General features: G+C 35.4%; 1 protein-coding gene across 1 annotated transcript; it reads right to left on the minus strand.

Annotated features, from left to right (window-relative positions):
• Window positions 1–19404: 19404 nt before the first annotated feature.
• Window positions 19405–21524, minus strand: LOC139885982 (uncharacterized). Its single transcript, XM_071869730.1, has 5 exons — window positions 21456–21524; window positions 20788–21357; window positions 20222–20360; window positions 19968–20134; window positions 19405–19857 (listed from the first exon to the last, which is right to left on the minus strand). Exons 1-5 carry the CDS (start codon window positions 21522–21524, stop codon window positions 19405–19407), a joined length of 1398 nt encoding a protein of 465 aa, XP_071725831.1.
• Between the last annotated feature and the right edge of the window lie 468 nt (window positions 21525–21992).

The following is a 21992-nucleotide window of genomic DNA, read 5'->3' on the forward strand; positions in this document are numbered from 1 at the left end:
TTTCTATTACTAAAAATATTAAAATTTTCATTTTTAGTTAAGTTATTATTATTACTATTATTATTAAAAGTGTTATTAAAATTATCATTTTTCTATCATTACTATTAAAGGTATCATTTTTATAAAAATTATCCTTTAGATTATTAGTAGTATCATTATTATTATTATTATTATTATTATTATTATTATTATTATTATTATTATTATTATTATTATTATTATTATAATTATTATTATTATTATTATAATAAACTTAAAAGTATTAAAACTTATAAAAAATTAGTGGGAAGCCTAGAGACAATCTGTGCCTCCACACCTCTAGCAATAGCAAAACCTATCCTAGTAAAAATATGAGCAGCAGCACCGGCACCAATATCTTGCGCCATCGAACTCTTCTGAACCCGCTTTAGCAAAGAAACAGCATCCTTTTCTAATTCCCCAAGGGAAGAAAATGAGAAAGGAATGAAACCATAACCAATCGCCTGACAGCTAGATTCGTACTTGACCCGCTTCCGACGAGCCGCAACAACCACAGCACGTCCAGGGATAAAGTCAGAAAGCCCAGACTGTGTCAAAGGAGAAGACCCTGTCAAGTCAACATAAACATCGCGACCACAATCTCAGGAATAAAGTAACACATCTGCAGGTCTGAGGGCCCTGTCGTTCCCTCCAGACAACCCAATGTCAACCTCCTTTCTCGCAGAAATCCCAGATCGATAACAAACATCAACAAGGGAATCCCGAACAACATTATGTCGATGCTTAATACCCACCATACCAGCACAAGACACCGCGTGATCCCCGAAAATATCCCCAGTAAAAACCCTTGAACAGGCAGAGCATGAAATGTCCCGTTCTTATTGATTAAAAACGTTCCATATTAATTGATTTCATTGCGAGGTTTTGACCTCTATATGAGACGTTTTTCAAAGACTGCATTCATTTTAAAACAAACCATAACCTTTATTTCATCAATAAAGGTTTAAAAAGCTTTACGTAGATTATCAAATAATGATAATCTAAAATATCCTGTTTACACACGACCATTACATAATGGTTTACATTACAAATATGTTACAACAAAATAAGTTTCTTGAATGCAGTTTTTACACAATATCATACAAGCATGGACTCCAAATCTCGTCCTTATTTAAGTATGCGATAGCGGAAGCTCTTAATAATCACCTGAGAATAAACATGCTTAAAACGTCAACAAAAATGTTGGTGAGTTATAGGTTTAACCTATATATATCAAATCATAATAATAGACCACAAGATTTCATATTTCAATACACATCCCATACATAGAGATAAAAATCATTCATATGGTGAACACCTGGTAACCGACATTAACAAGATGCATATATAAGAATATCCCCATCATTCCGGGACACCCTTCGGATATGATATAAATTTCGAAGTACTAAAGCATCCGGTTCTTTGGATGGGGTTTGTTAGGCCCAATAGATCTATCTTTAGGATTCGCGTCAATTAGGGTGTCCGTTCCCTAATTCTTAGATTACCAGACTTAATAAAAAGGGGCATATTCGATTTCGATAATTCAACCATAGAATGTAGTTTCACGTACTTGTGTCTATTTTGTAAATCATTTATAAAACCTGCATGTATTCTCATCCCAAAAATATTAGATTTTAAAAGTGGGACTATAACTCACTTTCACAGATTTTTACTTCGTCGGGAAGTAAGACTTGGCCACTGGTTGATTCACGAACCTATAACAATATATACATATATATCAAAGTATGCTCAAAATATATTTACAACACTTTTAATATATTTTGATGTTTTAAGTTTATTAAGTCAGCTGACCTCGTTAGTAACCTACAACTAGTTGTCCACAGTTAGATGTACAGAAATAAATCGATAAATATTATCTTGAATCAATCCACGACCCAGTGTATACGTATCTCAGTATTGATCACAACTCAAACTATATATATTTTGGAATCAACCTCAACCCTGTATAGCTAACTCCAACATTCACATATAGAGTGTCTATGGTTGTTCCGAAATATATATAGATGTGTCGACATGATAGGTCGAAACATTGTATACGTGTCTATGGTATCTCAAGATTACATAATATACAATACAAGTTGATTAAGTTATGGTTGGAATAGATTTGTTACCAATTTTCACGTAGCTAAAATGAGAAAAATTATCCAATCTTGTTTTACCCATAACTTCTTCATTTTAAATCCGTTTTGAGTGAATAAAATTGCTATGGTTTCATATTGAACTCTATTTTATGAATCTAAACAGAAAAATTATAGGTTTATAGTCAGAAAAATAAGTTACAAGTCGTTTTTGTAAAGGTAGTCATTTCAGTCGAAAGAACGACGTCTAGATGACCATTTTAGAAAACATACTTCCACTTTGAGTTTAACCATAATTTTTGGATATAGTTTCATGTTCATAATAAAAATCATTTTCTCAGAATAACAACTTTTAAATTAAAGTTTATCATAGTTTTTAATTAACTAACCCAAAACAGCCCGCGGTGTTACTACGACGGCGTACATCCGGTTTTACGGTGTTTTTCGTGTTTCCAGGTTTTAAATCATTAAGTTAGCATATCATATAGATATAGAACATGTGTTTAGTTGATTTTAAAAGTCAAGTTAGAAGGATTAACTTTTGTTTGCGAACAAGTTTAGAATTAACTAAACTATGTTCTAGTGATTACAAGTTTAAACCTTCGAATAAGATAGCTTTATATGTATGAATCGAATGATGTTATGAACATCATTACTACCTTAAGTTCCTTGGATAAACCTACTGGAAAAGAGAAAAATAGATCTAGCTTCAACGGATCCTTGGATGGCTCGAAGTTCTTGAAGCAGAATCATGACACGAAAACAAGTTCAAGTAAGATCATCACATGAAATAAGATTGTTATAGTTATAGAAATTGAACCAAAGTTTGAATATGATTATTACCTTATATTAGAATGATAACCTACTGTAAGAAACAAAGATTTCTTGAGGTTGGATGATCACCTTACAAGATTGGAAGTGAGCTAGCAAACTTGAAAGTATTCTTGATTTTATGTAACTAGAACTTGTAGAATATATGAAGAACACTTAGAACTTGAAGATAGAACTTGAGAGAGATCAATTAGATGAAGAAAATTGAAGAATAAAAGTGTTTGTAGGTGTTTTTGGTCGTTGGTGTATGGATTAGATATAAAGGATATGTAATTTTGTTTTCATGTAAATAAGTCATGAATGATTACTCATATTTTTGTAATTTTATGAGATATTTCATGCTAGTTGCCAAATGATGGTTCCCACATGTGTTAGGTGACTTACATGGGCTGCTAAGAGCTGATCATTGGAGTGTATATACCAATAGTACATACATCTAAAAGCTGTGTATTGTACGAGTACGAATACGGGTGCATACGAGTAGAATTGTTGATGAAACTGAACGAGGATGTAATTGTAAGCATTTTTGTTAAGTAGAAGTATTTTGATAAGTGTATTGAAGTCTTTCAAAAGTGTATAAATACATATTAAAACACTACATGTATATACATTTTAACTGAGTCGTTAAGTCATCGTTAGTCGTTACATGTAAGTGTTGTTTTGAAACCTTTAGGTTAACGATCTTGTTAAATGTTGTTAACCTAATGTTTATAATATCAAATGAGATTTTAAATTATTATATTATCATGATATTATCATGTATGAATATCTCTTAATATGATATATATACATTAAATGTCTTTACAACGATAATCGTTACATATATATCTCGTTTAAAAATCATTAAGTTAGTAGTCTTGTTTTTACATATGTAGTTCATTGTTAATATACTTAATGATATGTTTACTTATCATAGTATCATGTTAACTATATATATATATCCATATATATGTCATCATATAGTTTTTACAAGTTTTAACGTTCGTGAATCACCGGTCAACTTGGGTGGTCAATTGTCTATATGAAACATATTTCAATTAATCAAGTCTTAACAAGTTTGATTGATTAACATGTTGGAAACATTTAATCATGTAAATATCAATCTCAATTAATATATATAACCATGGAAAAGTTCGGGTCACTACAGTACCTACCCGTTAAATAAATTTCGTCCCGAAATTTTAAGCTGTTGACGAATCTTCTGGAAATAGATGCGGGTATTTCTTCTTCATCTGATCTTCACGCTTCCAGGTGAACTCGGGTCCTCTACGAGCATTCCATCGAACCTTAACAATTGGTATCTTGTTTTGCTTAAGTCTTTTAACCTCACGATCCATTATTTCGACGGGTTCTTCGATGAATTGAAGTTTTTCGTTGATTTGGATTTCATCTAACGGAATAGTGAGATATTCTTTAGCAAAACATTTCTTCAAATTCGAGACGTGGAAAGTGTTATGTACAGCCGCGAGTTGTTGAGGTAACTCAAGTCGGTAAGCTACTGGTCCGACACGATCAATAATCTTGAATGGTCCAATATACCTTGGATTTAATTTCCCTCGTTTACCAAATCGAACAACGCCTTTCCAAGGTGCAACTTTAAGCATGACCATCTCTCCAATTTCAAATTCTATATCTTTTCTTTTAATGTCAGCGTAGCTCTTTTGTCGACTTTGGGCGGTTTTCAACCGTTGTTGAATTTGGATGATCTTCTCGGTAGTTTCTTGTATTATCTCCGGACCCGTAATCTGTCTATCCCCCACTTCACTCCAACAAATAGGAGACCTGCACTTTCTACCATAAAGTGCTTCAAACGGCGCCATCTCAATGCTTGAATGGTAGCTGTTGTTGTAGGAAAATTCTGCTAACGGTAGATGTCGATCCCAACTGTTTCCGAAATCAATAACACATGCTCGTAGCATGTCTTCAAGTGTTTGTATCGTCCTTTCGCTCTGCCCATCAGTTTGTGGATGATAGGCAGTACTCATGTTTAGACGAGTTCCTAATGCTTGCTGTAATGTCTGCCAGAATCTTGAAATAAATCTACCATCCCTATCAGAGATAATAGAGATTGGTATTCCATGTCTGGAGACGACTTCCTTCAAATACAGTCGTGCTAACTTCTCCATCTTGTCATCTTCTCTTATTGGCAGGAAATGTGCTGATTTGGTGAGACGATCAACTATTACCCAAATAATATCAAAACCACTTGCAGTCCTTGGCAATTTAGTGATGAAATCTATGGTAATGTTTTCCCATTTCCATTCCGGGATTTCGGGTTGTTGAAGTAGACCTGATGGTTTCTGATGCTCAGCTTTGACCTTAGAACACGTCAAACATTCTCCTACGTATTTAGCAATATCGGATTTCATACCTGGCCACCAAAAATGTTTCTTAAGATCCTTGTACATCTTCCCCGTTCCAGGATGTATTGAGTATCTGGTTTTATGAGCTTCTCTAAGTACCATTTCTCTCATATCTCCAAATTTTGGTACCCAAATTCTTTCAGCCCTATACCGGGTTCCGTCTTCCCGAATATTAAGATGCTTCTCCGATCCTTTGGGTATTTCATCCTTTAAATTTCCCTCTTTTAAAACTCCTTGTTGCGACTCCTTTATTTGAGTAGTAAGGTTATTGTGAATCATTATATTCATAGATTTTACTCGAATGGGTTCTCTGTCCTTCCTGCCCAAGGCGTCGGCTACCACATTTGCCTTCCCCGGGTGGTAACGAATCTCAAAGTCGTAATCATTCAACAATTCAATCCACCTACGCTGCCTCATATTCAGTTGTTTCTGATTAAATATGTGTTGAAGACTTTTGTGGTCGGTATATATAATACTTTTGACCCCATATAAGTAGTGCCTCCAAGTCTTTAATGCAAAAACAACCATGCCTAATTCCAAATCATGCGTCGTATAATTTTGCTCGTGAATCTTCAATTGTCTAGACGCATAAGCAATCACCTTCGTTCGTTGCATTAATACACAACCGAGACCTTGCTTTGATGCGTCACAATAAATCACAAAATCATCATTCCCTTCAGGCAATGACAATATAGGTGCCGTAGTTAGCTTTTTCTTCAATAATTGAAACGCCTCCTCTTGTTCATCCTTCCATTCAAATTTCTTCCCTTTATGCGTTAATGCAGTCAAGGGTTTTGCTATTTTGGAGAAATCTTGGATGAATCTTCTGTAGTAACCAGCCAATCCTAAAAATTGACGTATATGCTTCGGAGTTTTTGGGGTTTCCCACTTTTCAACGGTTTCGATCTTTGTCGGGTCCACCTGGATACCTTCTTTGTTCACTATGTGACCGAGGAATTGAACTTCTTCCAACCAAAATGCACACTTTGAAAACTTAGCGTACAGTTTTTCTTTCCTCAATACTTCTAGCACTTTTCTCAAATGTTCTTCGTGCTCTTGATCATTCTTTGAGTAAATAAGTATGTCATCGATGAAAACAATGACAAACTTGTCAAGATATGGCCCACACACTCGGTTCATAAGGTCCATGAACATAGCTGGTGCGTTAGTCAATCCAAACGACATAACCATAAACTCGTAATGACCGTAACGTGTTCTGAAAGCAGTCTTTGGAATATCATCTTCTTTCACCCGCATTTGATGATACCCGGAACGTAAGTCAATCTTTGAATAAACAGACGAGCCTTGTAGTTGATCAAATAAGTCGTCGATTCTCGGTAGTGGGTAGCGGTTCTTGATGGTAAGTTTGTTCAACTCTCGGTAGTCGATACACAACCTGAATGTACCATCTTTCTTCTTGACAAACAAAATAGGAGCTCCCCACGGTGATGTGCTTGGTCGAATGAAACCACGCTCTAAAAGTTCTTGTAATTGGCTTTGCAGTTCTTTCATCTCGCTGGGTGCGAGTCTGTAAGGAGCACGAGCTATTGGTGCAGCTCCTGGTACAAGATCTATTTGAAATTCAACGGATCGATGTGGGGGTAATCCCGGTAATTCTTTCGGAAATACATCGGGAAATTCTTTTACGACGGGAACATCATTGATGCTCTTTTCTTCAGTTTGTACTTTCTCGACGTGTGCTAGAACAGCATAGCAACCTTTTCTTATTAGTTTTTGTGCCTTCAAATTACTAATAAGATGTAGCTTCGTGTTGCTCTTTTCTCCGTACACCATTAAGGGTGTTCCTTTTTCTCGTATAATGCGAATTGCATTTTTGTAACAAACGATCTCTGCTTTCACTTCTTTCAACCAGTCCATACCGATTATCACGTCAAAACTCCCTAACTCTACTGGTATCAAATCAATCTTAAATGTTTCGCTAACCAGTTTAATTTCTCGATTTCGACATATATTATCTGCTGAAATTAATTTACCATTTGCTAATTCGAGTAAAAATTTACAATCCAAAGGCGTCAATGGACAACTTAATTTAGCACAAAAATCTCTACTCATATAGCTTCTGTCCGCACCCGAATCAAATAAAATGTAAGCAGATTTATTGTCAATAAGAAACGTACCCGTAACAAGCTTCGGGTCTTTCTGTGCCTCTGCCTTATTAATATTGAAAACTCTTCCGCGGCCTTGTCCATTTGTGTTCTCCTGGTTCGGGAAATTTCTAATAATGTGGCCCGGTTTTCCACATTTATAACAAACTACATTGGCATAACTTGCTCTGACACTACTTGCTCCGCCATTACTCGTTCCGACACCATTTGTTCCTTTCGTTCTATTAACCCCTGGTCCGTAGACCTCACACTTCGCCGTGCTATGACCATTTCTTTTACACTTGTTGCAAAATTTGGTGCAGAACCCCGAGTGATACTTTTCACACCTTTGGCATAGCTGCTTCTGATTGTTGTTGTTGTTGTTGCGGTTATTATTGTTGTTGGGATGATTGTTGTAGTTGCTGTTGTTGTTGTTGTTGTTGTTGTTGTTGTTGTTGGGCCGTTTGTTGTAGTTGCGATTGATGTTGCGATTGTTGGGATAATTATTGCGATTATTGTTGTAATTGCTGTTGTTGTTGTATTGGTGATTCTTATCACCGTTTTCCTCCCACTTTCTTTTGACTTGCTTCACATTGGCCTCTTCAGCAGTCTGTTCTTTAATTCTTTCTTCAATCTGGTTCACTAGTTTGTGAGCCATTCTACATGCCTGTTGTATGGAGGCGGGCTCGTGTGAACTTATATCTTCTTGGATTCTTTCCGGTAATCCTTTCACAAACGCGTCGATCTTCTCTTCCTCGTCTTCGAATGCTCCCGGACACAATACGCACAATTCTGTGAATCGTCTTTCGTACGTGGTAATATCAAATCCTTGGGTTCGTAACCCTCTAAGTTCTGTCTTGAGCTTATTGACCTCGGTTCTGGGACGGTACTTCTCGTTCATCAAGTGCTTGAATGCTGACCACAGTAGTGCGTACGCATCATCTTGTCCCACTTGCTCTAGATAGGTATTCCACCATGTTAACGCAGAACCTGTGAAGGTATGCGTAGCGTACTTCACTTTGTCCTCTTCAGTACACTTACTTATGGCAAACACCGATTCGACCTTCTCGGTCCACCATTTCAATCCGATCGGTCCTTCGGTTCCATCAAATTCCAAAGGTTTGCAGGCAGTGAATTCTTTGTAGGTGCATCCTACACGATTTCCTGTACTGCTAGATCCAAGGTTATTGTTGGTATGTAGCGCAGCCTGTACTGCGGCTATGTTTGAAGCTAGAAAAGTACAGAATTCCTCTTCATTCATATTCACGGTGTGTCGAGTAGTCGGTGCCATTTCCTTCAAAATAGTCAAATGGAACAAGTTAATCATACAGAATATTAAGAGTAGTTAATAGTATTTCGTAGCATAATATGAACTCATTTATAAAAGCTTTTTCTTCATATTAGCATTTTATAAATTTAAATTCGGGTAGTACCTACCCGTTAAGTTCATACTTAGTAGCTAATATACAATTCAACTACTACAATTCTATATGAAAAACTGATTATAATAATATTTCGCGTTCAAACTTTTATACAATATTTTACAAACTTACAATACGCTTATTTTACATAAAGCATGAAATATAGCACACAATAACTTTGATACAAGATAGTTGTCAAGATAATTCTAGCTAGTACACAAGTCGTTCAGCAAAGGCAATAAAGACACGTAATTCATACGTCCAGAAACAAGTCATGTATTCTGGTTTTACTAGGACTACTTCCCATCCTTGGTCTTGTGGAACATAACCGTTATGGCCGTTGATAAGACAGCGTGTTGTAACGTCGTCAAAGGGATGAGGGTTACGTAATGACGAACAGTCTCGTAATAACCTAAAAACCTCATTTCTTACCCCAATTACCGACTCCGTCACTTGTGGGAACGTTTTATTTAATAGTTGTAGCCCGATGTTCTTGTTCTCACTTTGGTGAGAATCGAACATTACTAATCCGTAAGCATAACATGCTTCTTTATGTTGCATGTTAGCCGCTTTTTCTAAATCACGAAGTCCAATATTCGGATATATTGAGTCAAAATAATTTCTTAACCCATTGCGTAAAATAGCATTTGGGTTCCCCGCAATATATGCGTCAAAGTAAACACATCGTAACTTATGGATTTCCCAATGTGATATCCCCCATCTTTCGAACGAAAGCCTTTTATAAACCAAGGCATTCTTGGAACATTCTTCAAATGTCTTACAAACTGATCTCGCCTTAAATAGTTGTGCCGAAGAATTCTGACCGACTCTAGACAAGATTTCATCAATCATGTCTCCGGGTAGGTCTCTTAAAATATTGGGTTGTCTATCCATTTTGTGTTTTTATACTGTAAAATAGACAAGAGTTAGATTCATAAAAAAAAATACTTATTAATACAAGCAATTTTTACATATATCATAAAGCATAAGCACACTATATTACATATATTACACCACACGAATACAACTATCTTATTCCGACTCGCTTGTTTCTTCTTCTTCGGTTTTGGTTCGTTTTGCCAAGTTTCTAGGGATATATGATGTTCCCCTAATACGAGCCGTCGTTTTCCACATTGGTTTAGAAAAACCTGGTGGTTTAGAGGTTCCCGGGTCATTGTTACAACTTAAGGACTTCGGGGGTTGACGATACATATAAAGTTCATCGGGGTTGGAATTAGATTTCTCTATTTTTATGCCCTTTCCCTTATTATTTTCTTTTGCCTTTTTAAATTCAGTTGGGGTAATTTCTATAACATCATCGGAATTCTCGTCGGAATCCGATTCATCGGAGAATTGGTAATCCTCCCAATATTTTGCTTCCTTGGCGGAAACACCATTGACCATAATTAACCTTGGTCGGTTGGTTGAGGATTTTCTTTTACTTAACCGTTTTATTATTTCCCCCCACCAGTTCTATTTCTTCATCCGGTTCCGATTCTTCTTCCGGTTCCGATTCTTCTTCCGGTTCCGACTCTTCTTCCGGTTCCTCTTCGGGAACTTGTGAATCAGTCCACGAATCATTCCAATTTACATTTGACTCTTCATTATTATTAGGTGAGTCAATGAGACTTGTTCTAGAGGTAGACATCTATCACATAATATCAAACGCGTTAAGAGATTAATATATCACATAATATTCACATGTTTACCTGGACCTCTTCTTGGTTTTGTGTATGTATGTATGTGCTGGTTCGTATGAGTTTGTTTGGTTGTAGGGTATGTATGTTTGCTTGTGTTGGTTTGTTTGCATGTTTATGTTTAGGATTTGGGTTATGGTTGCTAGCATGTGATGTAGGTATGTTTTTGGGTATGCATGTTTATGTTTGTTGGTATGCGTGCTTTTTTGTTGGCCGTCATGTCTATGGTTGTATGCTCGTATGTTCTCGTATGTATGTATGCGTATGCAGGTATGTTGGTATGTAGTGTAGCATTTCCCGTCATCCCTTGAGCTTCGCACGGCAGTCTAAGGTACGTTCCCATATATATATATATATATATATATATATATATATATATATATATATATATATATATATATATATATATATATATATATATATATATATATATATATATATATATATATATATATATATATATATATATATATATATATATATTTTATGGCTCTACTAAGTGAGTCAACGGCAAGCATCGATTTATTGGCGACTTTACCGCCACTTAGAGCCTAAATTAAACCCCAGGCATGATGTAAAACCCATGAAGATTTGATCTCACCATTTTCATGGCGTCTCGTTTGTATCGTTTTTTTTTTTTTTTTTTTTTTTTTTTTACTTTCTGGCCGGAGGTCCCTGGAAGCAATCTCTCTATCTGACGAATATAGAGAGAAAGGAATTTCTCTACTCTTGGGAGTGTTACACTCGGGGTGGAGAAATGATCGCTCTTTATTCTAGGATAGAGGAAGGATTGTCTACGATCAACCTCCCCCATACCCCACATTGGTGGGATTGGGTATTGTTGTTGTTGTTGTTGTTGTATAATATTCACATGTTAAAAATATATAGTTTCCAACAAAATTTGTTAAGCAATCATTTTTCAAGTAAACACGGTCGAAGTCCAGACTCACTAATGCATCCTAACAAACTCGATAAGACACACTAATGCAAAATTCTGGTTCTCTAAGACCAACGCTCGGATACCAACTGAAATGTCCCGTTCTTATTGATTAAAAATGTTCCATATTAATTGATTTCATTGCGAGGTTTTGACCTCTATATGAGACGTTTTTCAAAGACTGCATTCATTTTAAAACAAACCATAACCTTTATTTCATCAATAAAGGTTTAAAAAGCTTTACGTAGATTATCAAATAATGATAATCTAAAATATCCTGTTTACACACGACCATTACATAATGGTTTACATTACAAATATGTTACAACAAAATAAGTTTCTTGAATGCAGTTTTTACACAATATCATACAAGCATGGACTCCAAATCTCGTCCTTATTTAAGTATGCGATAGCGGAAGCTCTTAATAATCACCTGAGAATAAACATGCTTAAAACGTCAACAAAAATGTTGGTGAGTTATAGGTTTAACCTATATATATCAAATCATAATAATAGACCACAAGATTTCATATTTCAATACACATCCCATACATAGAGATAAAAATCATTCATATGGTGAACACCTGGTAACCGACATTAACAAGATGCATATATAAGAATATCCCCATCATTCCGGGACACCCTTCGGATATGATATAAATTTCGAAGTACTAAAGCATCCGGTTCTTTGGATGGGGTTTGTTAGGCCCAATAGATCTATCTTTAGGATTCGCGTCAATTAGGGTGTCTGTTCCCTAATTCTTAGATTACCAGACTTAATAAAAAGGGGCATATTCGATTTCGATAATTCAACCATAGAATGTAGTTTCACGTACTTGTGTCTATTATGTAAATCATTTATAAAACCTGCATGTATTCTCATCCCAAAAATATTAGATTTTAAAAGTGGGACTATAACTCACTTTCACAGATTTTTACTTCGTCGGGAAGTAAGACTTGGCCACTGGTTGATTCACGAACCTATAACAATATATACACATATATCAAAGTATGTTCAAAATATATTTACAACACTTTTAATATATTTTGATGTTTTAAGTTTATTAAGTCAGCTGTCCTCGTTAGTAACCTACAACTAGTTGTCCACAGTTAGATGTACAGAAATAAATCGATAAATATTATCTTGAATCAATCCACGACCCAGTGTATACGTATCTCAGTATTGATCACAACTCAAACTATATATATTTTGGAATCAACCTCAACCCTGTATAGCTAACTCCAACATTCACATATAGAGTGTCTATGGTTGTTCCGAAATATATATAGATGTGTCGACATGATAGGTCGAAACATTGTATACGTGTCTATGGTATCTCAAGATTACATAATATACAATACAAGTTGATTAAGTTATGGTTGGAATAGATTTGTTACCAATTTTCACGTAGCTAAAATGAGAAAAATTATCCAATCTTGTTTTACCCATAACTTCTTCATTTTAAATCCGTTTTGAGTGAATCAAATTGCTATGGTTTCATATTGAACTCTATTTTATGAATCTAAACAGAAAAACTATAGGTTTATAGTCGGAAAAATAAGTTACAAGTCGTTTTTGTAAAGGTAGTCATTTCAGTCGAAAGAACGACGTCTAGATGACCATTTTAGAAAACATACTTCCACTTTGAGTTTAACCATAATTTTTGGATATAGTTTCATGTTCATAATAAAAATCATTTTCTCAGAATAACAACTTTTAAATCAAAGTTTATCATAGTTTTTAATTAACTAACCCAAAACAGCCCGCGGTGTTACTACGACGGCGTAAATCCGGTTTTACGGTGTTTTTCGTGTTTCCAGGTTTTAAATCATTAAGTTAGCATATCATATAGATATATAACATGTGTTTAGTTGATTTTAAAAGTCAAGTTAGAAGGATTAACTTTTGTTAACAAGTTTAGAATTAACTAAACTATGTTCTAGTGATTACAAGTTTAAACCTTCGAATAAGATAGCTTTATATGTATGAATCGAATGATGTTATGAACATCATTACTACCTTAAGTTCCTTGGATAAACCTACTGGAAAAAAGAAAAATGTATCTAGCTTCAACGGATCCTTGGATGGCTCGAAGTTCTTGAAGCAGAATCATGACACGAAAACAAGTTCAAGTAAGATCATCACTTGAAATAAGATTGTTATAGCTATAGAAATTGAACCAAAGTTTGAATATGATTATTACCTTGTATTAGAATGATAACCTACTGTAAGAAACAAAGATTTCTTGAGGTTGGATGATCACCTTACAAGATTGGAAGTGAGCTAGCAAACTTGAAAGTATTCTTGATTTTATGTAACTAGAACTTGTAGAATATATGAAGAACACTTAGAACTTGAAGATAGAACTTGAGAGAGATCAATTAGATGAAGAAAATTGAAGAATGAAAGTGTTTGTAGGTGTTTTTGGTCATTGGTGTATGGATTAGATATAAAGGATATGTAATTTTGTTTTCATGTAAATAAGTCATGAATGATTACTCATATTTTTGTAATTTTATGAGATATTTCATGCTAGTTGCCAAATGATGGTTCCCACATGTGTTAGGTGACTCACATGGGCTGCTAAGAGCTGATCATTGGAGTGTATATACCAATAGTACATACATCTAAAAGCTGTGTATTGTACGAGTACGAATACGGGTGCATACGAGTAGAATTGTTGATGAAACTGAACGAGGATGTAATTGTAAGCATTTTTGTTAATTAGAAGTATTTTGATAAGTGTATTGAAGTCTTTCAAAAGTGTATAAATACATATTAAAACACTACATGTATATACATTTTAACTGAGTCGTTAAGTCATCGTTAGTCGTTACATGTAAGTGTTGTTTTGAAACCTTTAGGTTAACGATCTTGTTAAATGTTGTTAACCTAATGTTTATAATATCAAATGAGATTTTAAATTATTATATTATCTTGATATTATCATGTATGAATATCTCTTAATATGATATATATACATTAAATGTCTTTACAACGATAATCGTTACATATATATCTCGTTTAAAAATCATTAAGTTATTAGTTTTGTTTTTACATATGTAGTTCATTGTTAATATACTTAATGATATGTTTAATTATCATAGTATCATGTTAACTATATATATATATCCATATATATGTCATCATATAGTTTTTACAAGTTTTAACGTTCGTGAATCACCGGTCAACTTGGGTGGTCAATTGTCTATATGAAACATATTTCAATTAATCAAGTCTTAACAAGTTTGATTGATTAACATGTTGGAAACATTTAATCATGTAAATATCAATCTCAATTAATATATATAAACATGGAAAAGTTCGGGTCACTACAGAGCATGCCGTCGAGATAGAGAACAATGGAACACCCAACCGGTAGCACAACACACATCGGTAAGTCTTTGCGTTCATCGTCTGACCCAACCCCAAAATAGGGACTGCCCTTAGCCAAGCAGAGGTGTGATCACCCTGCTGCAATTTCCATAAGGCCGATTGTCTGGGAGATAATGAAAAAGTGGATTCTGCAGAAGTGGTAACCTTTGTGAAATAAACATCTGCCAATTTCTTCATGAGTATGGGGGCAGCGACCTCACTCTGATTACCTAAAATATCAAACTCAACCATTTTATTAAACAGACCCAATGCATCTTCAAAAGCACGACCAAGACCCACAATACCCGCATGACGCAGGAGCTTGGTCTGCAACCCAGCAGACTGTAATCGAGAAGCCAGAAAAGCATAATGACGAACATCTCCCGCAGAATAAACACCAAGCCCTCCAAATGCAAATGGCAAGGTGGCAAGCGGCCACTGTCAATCACCAAACCCAGGCCCTGAAGCAGTAACAATACGCTCCAAGGAAGATCGAAGGGCTCCATCGAAAGCGCGTTGAGCCGCCTCAAATATACTAGGAGGACAAGTACGCAAGGTAAAGTAGAGTTTAGAAACTCCCGTACATGCCCTAAGCAACAACAACTCACACTGAGGATCATCAAGCTTAGCAACCTTATCCATAAGAGCAATGGACTTGGTCACCCTTTGCATCACCAGTTCACTACTAAAACCAAGATCGGAACTTGCGGGGGCCCCAAGAAACTTAACACCATTTAAAGGTCGAGCAATATTAGGAGGAAAGACACCTACTTGCCTGCTACGAGGGTCCTCCGTAGGCCAGAAAATTTCTGTTTTTTCAACGTTGAGATGAAGCCCAAAACGAGGCCCATCCCCCATAATCAAATGCAAAACCTTCCCCACTACCAAAGTGTCCCCAATAATAGTGCCATCATCCAAATACCACGCCTGAAGACAAACCTCAAAATTATCTCTGATTTTAGAAACCAAGGGTTGTAAGACAAAAGCAAAAAGTAGCGGACCAAGGGGATCACCCTGTTTCACCCCCTGAGAAGACCATAAGGTGTGGTTCCCATAATACAATCTTGCTGGATTAGAGTAGCAAAATTCAACCCACTGAGAAATGCTCGGACAAAGGCGGCGAACTTCATGTAACATGAACGTACGATCAACAAGATTGAATGCATTTTGAAAATCAACTAATAACATAGAGAGGCCAACATCAGAGCCACGATCCTAATAACAGTCATTATTATTATTATTATTATTATTATTATTATTATTATTATTATTATTATTATTATTATTATTATTATTATTATTATTATTATTATTATCATAAAAGAATACAAATTGTTATTTATTATTATTGATATTATTTTACCAAATAAATAACTATATAAGAATATATTTAATACATATCACATAACAACATTAATATTTTCATAATAAATACTAACTATTTATCTAAAGTATATAAAATAAACATAGTTAATTTAGTTATTAATGAAACATACAAATTACTAAAATAACAGTTAATAATAATACATAATTTGTTCGATTACGATTATATGTTTTAATATATATAATTGATATAGGTTCGTGAATCCGAGGCCAACCCTGCATTGTTCAGTTCCGTCTTATGCATATTTTTACTACAAAATATCGTATCGTAAGTTTCATTTGCTCCCTTTTTAAATGCTTTTGCAATATATATTTTTGGGACTGAGAATACATGCGCTGCTGTTATAAATGTTTTACAAAATAGATACAAGTAATCGAAACTACATTCTATGATTGGATTATCGAAATCGAATATGCCCCTTTTTAGTCTGGTAATCTAAGAATTAGGGAACAGACACCCTAATTGACGCGAATCCTAAAGATAGATCTATTGGGCCCAACAAGCCCCATCCAAAGTACCGGATGCTTTAGTACTTCGAATTTATCATGTCCGAAGGTTGTCCCGGAATGATGGGGATATTCTATATGCATCTTGTTAAGGTTGGTTACCAGGTGTTCACCATATGAATGATTTTTATCTCTATGCAGTTTGCGAAATGCCTGATATGAGATGTATATTTATGAGAAATGGAAATGAAAATCTTGTGATCTATTAAAATATGGAAATGATTGATTACGATAAATCTATGAACTCACCAACCTTTTGGTTGACACTTTAAAGCATGTTTATTCTCAGGTATGAAAGAAATCTTCCGCTGTGCATTTGCTAATTTTAGAAATATTACTTGGAGTCGTTCATGACATATTTCAAAAGACGTTGCATTCGAGTCGTTGAGTTCATCAAGATTATTATTAAGTCAATTATAGTTGGATATATTATGAAATGGTATACATGCCGTCAACTTTCGATGTAATGAAAGTTTGTCTTTTAAAAACGAATGCAATATTTGTAAAATGTATCATATAGAGGTCAAGTACCTCGCGATGTAACCAAATGTATTGTATTCGTCCTTATGGATTAGAACGAGTCTTTACACAAAACCCTCAAATTGTAACAGTAACACCTCAAAATAAAGTATAAAACTCTGAAATAAGAACACAAAGGATAAAGAATCTAAACCCTAAATTGATAAATATGTTACCACAATCAGATATCTAGAAACACTCCAAACCTTCAATTACAGCTGATAAAGATTCCACCACAACTATAATATCAAATATGAACATTTGAATTTCACTACAATGTTTGATAAAGTAACACCACAACACTGATAACGAAACCATTCTTAGCCACCAGAATCAAAGATTCGTAAAGACACAGAGATTTGTAAATAGATAAGCTCTATCAAACGTTCATTAATTCATCAGCCAAGTTTTACAATTACAAGAGCTCTCTATTTATAGGAGAAGCATATCAACTACTTTATAGATAAGATAAAAATATAAAAAGAAAAAGGAGACAAAAAGGACAAACAATTACAAATTTAGCCAATAAGAGTAAAGAACACAATCTGTAAAAAATCTGCCATTTGGTAGTGCTCCTCCCATGATAAAAAGCAGCCAATGATATAGAAGAATCTTCCTTGGACAGCTCAACATTCTAGAACAGCCACACACACATGTTAAGCATATGACTTAGCATGTTTTTTGAAATGCATAACTAAACTTTGAATCGTATCAGCATGATGGCACTTTAGAAAGAAAACATCGTCATTTTCCTGGTTGCACTAAAGTTCATCTTGCTGGTTGTACTGAAGTTCGTCTTGCTGGTTGAACTAGCTTTATCGACTGAGTAAAACTTTGCTGGTTGAACTAAAGTCATTTTGCTGGTTTAACTAAAGTGCATTTGCTTGTTCGGTTTGCTAGTTCTTCTTATGTGCTGGCTTGCCTTCAACTATCAAAAACTTTATTCTTGAACTTATCTACTTCAGTTTAAGAAATGAAGTAGGGTCACCCCTGAGCCTCAATCAGCTTCAAAAACACTTAGATGATACGAAAGAGATGGCAACACGGCCATTGCTTGATCAGATTCGGGTGTGACAGATGTTGAGCTTGTATTGGTTGCGCTACTAGTTGTGTTACTGGTTACTTTACCCAGCTCACACGCATCAACCTCCCCCTCTGAAAAGGAACTTGACCTCAAGTTTTCGAGGTTGTTATCCTCCAAGTAGGGCATCAAATCACCAAAATTGAAAGTACTAGATACTGAAGTATCACCAGGCAGCTCGACTTTATAAACATTATCACCAACTTTTTCTAACACCTTGAAAGGACCCTCAGCTCTTGGCATCAGCTTGTTCTTTCTTTTTGTTGGGAATCTTTCCTTCCTTAGATGAATCGAAAAAGATCACCAGGAATGAAAGTGCGCTGCTTTCTGTTCTGGTTAGCCTTAGCCTTGTACTGCTGGTTGGTCTTCTCAATTTTTGCCTTTACCTAACCGTACAGCTTCTTCATTTCTTTTGCCTTTGCTTTTGCCTCAACACTTGTCTTAGGCTCAATTGCAAAAGGAACCATATCAATGGGTGTGAGTGGATTTGCACCATAGCAGACCTCAAATGGTGATTTTCCTGTGGAGTTATTAGGTGCTCTGTTAAAAGTAAATTCAGCACGAGCAAGCTTTAGATCCCACTCCTTTAAACTTTTCTTCACAAGTGTTCTTAGCAGCATTCCCACAGTTCTGTTAGTAACTTCAGTTTGGTCATCAGTTTGGGGATGGTAAGAAGTGCTAAACAAAAGCTTAGTACCAAGCAGCTTCCATAATGTCTTTCAAAAATTACTTAAGAACTTTGTATCTCGATTAGACACAATGGTTTTGAGAACTCCATGAAGACGAACAATCTCTTTGAAGAATGGGGCTGCAACAATAGTAGCACCATTGGTTTTGTTGCAAGCTATGAAATGAGCCATCTTTGAAAATCTTTCAACCACAACCATAATAGAATCTTTGCCTCACTGAGTCCTTGGCAATGCAGCAATGAAGTCCATGCTCAAAACTTCCCATGGCTAGTTGAGAACAGGAAGAGGAGTACACAAACCGTTGTGAAAAGCTGACTTAGCTTGAACGCATGTAGCACAATGATTAATCAAAGCTTTAACATCTTTATCCATACATGGCTAATACAAGTGTTCATTTGGGATCTCCAATGTCTTGTTAATCCCAAAATAATTAGCTAAACCACCTCCATGTGCTTCTCTAACCAGCAACTCCTTGATTGAATCTTTTAGAATGCACAATCTGCTGCCCTTGAATAGAAAACCATCTTGTTCAACATAATCTCTTTTGGACTCAGCAGGTGAACAATTCAAAATTGGAGCAAAGTCTGAATAAGCTTCATTTAACTCCTTAACAAATGAGAATCCAAGAACTCTAGCTTCCAGAATTGACAACAAAGAATACCTCCTTGATAGAGCATCATCAATAATATTAGAAGTACCAGCCTTGTGTTTAGACGTAAATGAGTACATTTGCAAGAATTCAACCCATTTTGCATGCATAGGATTTAGTTTGTGCTGACCATTAATGTACTTTAATGCTTCATGATCAGAAAAGAGAACAAACTGCCTTAGCTTCAAATAATGAGACAGTGATCAACAGCTCGAATGATGGCATAAAATTCTTTATCATAAGTGCTATAATTTAGCCTTGACCCATTAAGCTTTTCACTGAAATATGTTACTAGCCTTTTTCCTTGCACTAGCACATCACCAATGCCAACACCACTTGCATCACACTCGAGTTCAAACAGCATATCAAAATTAGGCAAAGTCAGTATAGGCGCTGAACTTAGCTTTTCCTTCAATGATTCAAATGTTGATTGGGCATAAATGCACCATTCAAACACCCCTTTCTTCAAACAATCAGTAATTGGAGCAACAATTGTGGAGAAGTCTTTGATAAATCTTTTATAGAATGAAGCTAAACCATAGAAACTTCTGAATTCAGTGATGGAAGAAGGGCTAGACCATGATCTGATTGCTTCCACCTTAGATGGATCCATTGAAATGCCTTCTTCAGAAACCACATACCCAAGAAACACTACTTTGTTGACAAATAAATCACACTTCTCCAGCTTTCCATATAATTGATAATGCCTCAATAGCTCAATACTTTCCTCAAATGATCCAAGTGTTCTTCTTTAGTCTTTGAGTACACAAGAATGTCATCAAAGTAAACAACACAAATTGCCCAATAAGTGGCCTGAGCACTTTATTCATAAGTCTCATGAATGTGCTGGGTGCATTAGATAAACCAAAAGGCACAACCAACCACTCGAATAATCCACCTTTAATCTTGAAAGTTGTCTTCCATTCATCTCCTTCTTTCATTCGAATCTGATGATACCCACTTCTAAGATCAACTTTGGAGAATACACAAGAACCATGCAGCTCATCAAGCATATCATCTAATCTAGGTATAGGATACCTATACTTGATGGTGATGTTATTAATAGCTCTGCTGTCTACACACATTCTCATGGAACCATCTTTCTTTGAAACCAGCAAAGCTGGAATTGGACAAGGACCCATGCTGGTTCTAACATAACCCTTTGCAACCAGCTCATTAACTTTCTTTTCTAATTCTTTTGCTTCATGAGGAGAACATCGATAAGCTGCTTTGTTAGGAAGAACAGATCCAGGTACAAGATCAATTTGATGTTCAATACCCCTGATTAGTGGTAAACCAGCATGTAATTCACTTGGGAATACATCAACAAATTTGAATAACAATGGTTTTACCCGATCTGATACTTCGTCATGCTGGTTCAATTCATCACTTTCAACCGGTATCAACAAATAAGCACCAGTACCCACCATGTAAGCAGATGCTGCATTAGTACAGCTGCCACCATCAACAATTAGGCTGCATACTTTGCCTTTGACTGTGCATCTTGAATGAAAGATGTTTTCACGCTGGCTCTTATATTCAACTGAGTGCATTACTCTTCGAATCATCAACAGTTCTCCAATATCAGCAGCAACAAACTCTTCATTATCAGACTCATCATATGCTGGTTCAGTTTCAAAACCCCCTTCCAAGTCTTCAATCTCATTTAGTGTAAGAGCACGCTGGGTAGGACATTGTGCTTGAAAATGCCCAAATCCATGGCACTTGAAACATTTCCTTCTATCATCTTTGGGATTACTAGCTACAACTTGTTCTTTGCCTTAAAGGCTTTTGATGCTGCCTCGTTATGCTTAGGTAGCATTGAGGATTGACCATTCATAGGCAGCATTGCTGGCTTGAAATAAGACTTAAAATTATTTTTCTTTTTTGCTTGTTTCTCCACTTGAATAGTGAAATGTCCCTTTCTTATTGATTAAAAACGTTCCATATTAATTGATTTCGTTGCGAGGTTTTGACCTCTATATGAGAAGTTTTTCAAAGACTGCATTCATTTTAAAACAAACCACAACCTTTATCTCATCAATAAAGGTTTAAAAAGCTTTACGTAGATTATCAAATAATGATAATCTAAAATATCCTGTTTACACACGACCATTACATAATGGTTTACAATACAAATATGTTACAACAAAATAAGTTTCTTGAATGCAGTTTTTACACAATATCATACAAGCATGGACTCCAAATCTCGTCCTTATTTAAGTATGCGACAGCGAAAGCTCTTAATAATCACCTGAGAATAAACATGCTTAAAACGTCAACAAAAATGTTGGTGAGTTATAGGTTTAACCTATAT

The sequence above is a fragment of the Rutidosis leptorrhynchoides genome, chromosome 1 (genome assembly GCF_046630445.1).
Source record: "Rutidosis leptorrhynchoides isolate AG116_Rl617_1_P2 chromosome 1, CSIRO_AGI_Rlap_v1, whole genome shotgun sequence".
NCBI classification, from domain to species: domain Eukaryota; kingdom Viridiplantae; phylum Streptophyta; class Magnoliopsida; order Asterales; family Asteraceae; genus Rutidosis; species Rutidosis leptorrhynchoides.

What these genes read in the sequence shown, in the direction of transcription:
- LOC139885982 (XM_071869730.1), bottom strand. Translation starts at nt 21,524, where the DNA reads ATGCTGCCTATGAATGGTCAATCCTCAATGCTACCTAAGCATAACGAG. An exon ending in TTCCATCACTGAATTCAGAA is followed by an intron (nt 20,135 to 20,221) that starts GTTTCTATGGTT and finishes GTTTGAAGAAAG; the next exon opens with GGGTGTTTGAATGGTGCATT. An exon ending in TAGTGCAAGGAAAAAGGCTA is followed by an intron (nt 19,858 to 19,967) that starts GTAACATATTTC and finishes CATTATTTGAAG; the next exon opens with CTAAGGCAGTTTGTTCTCTT.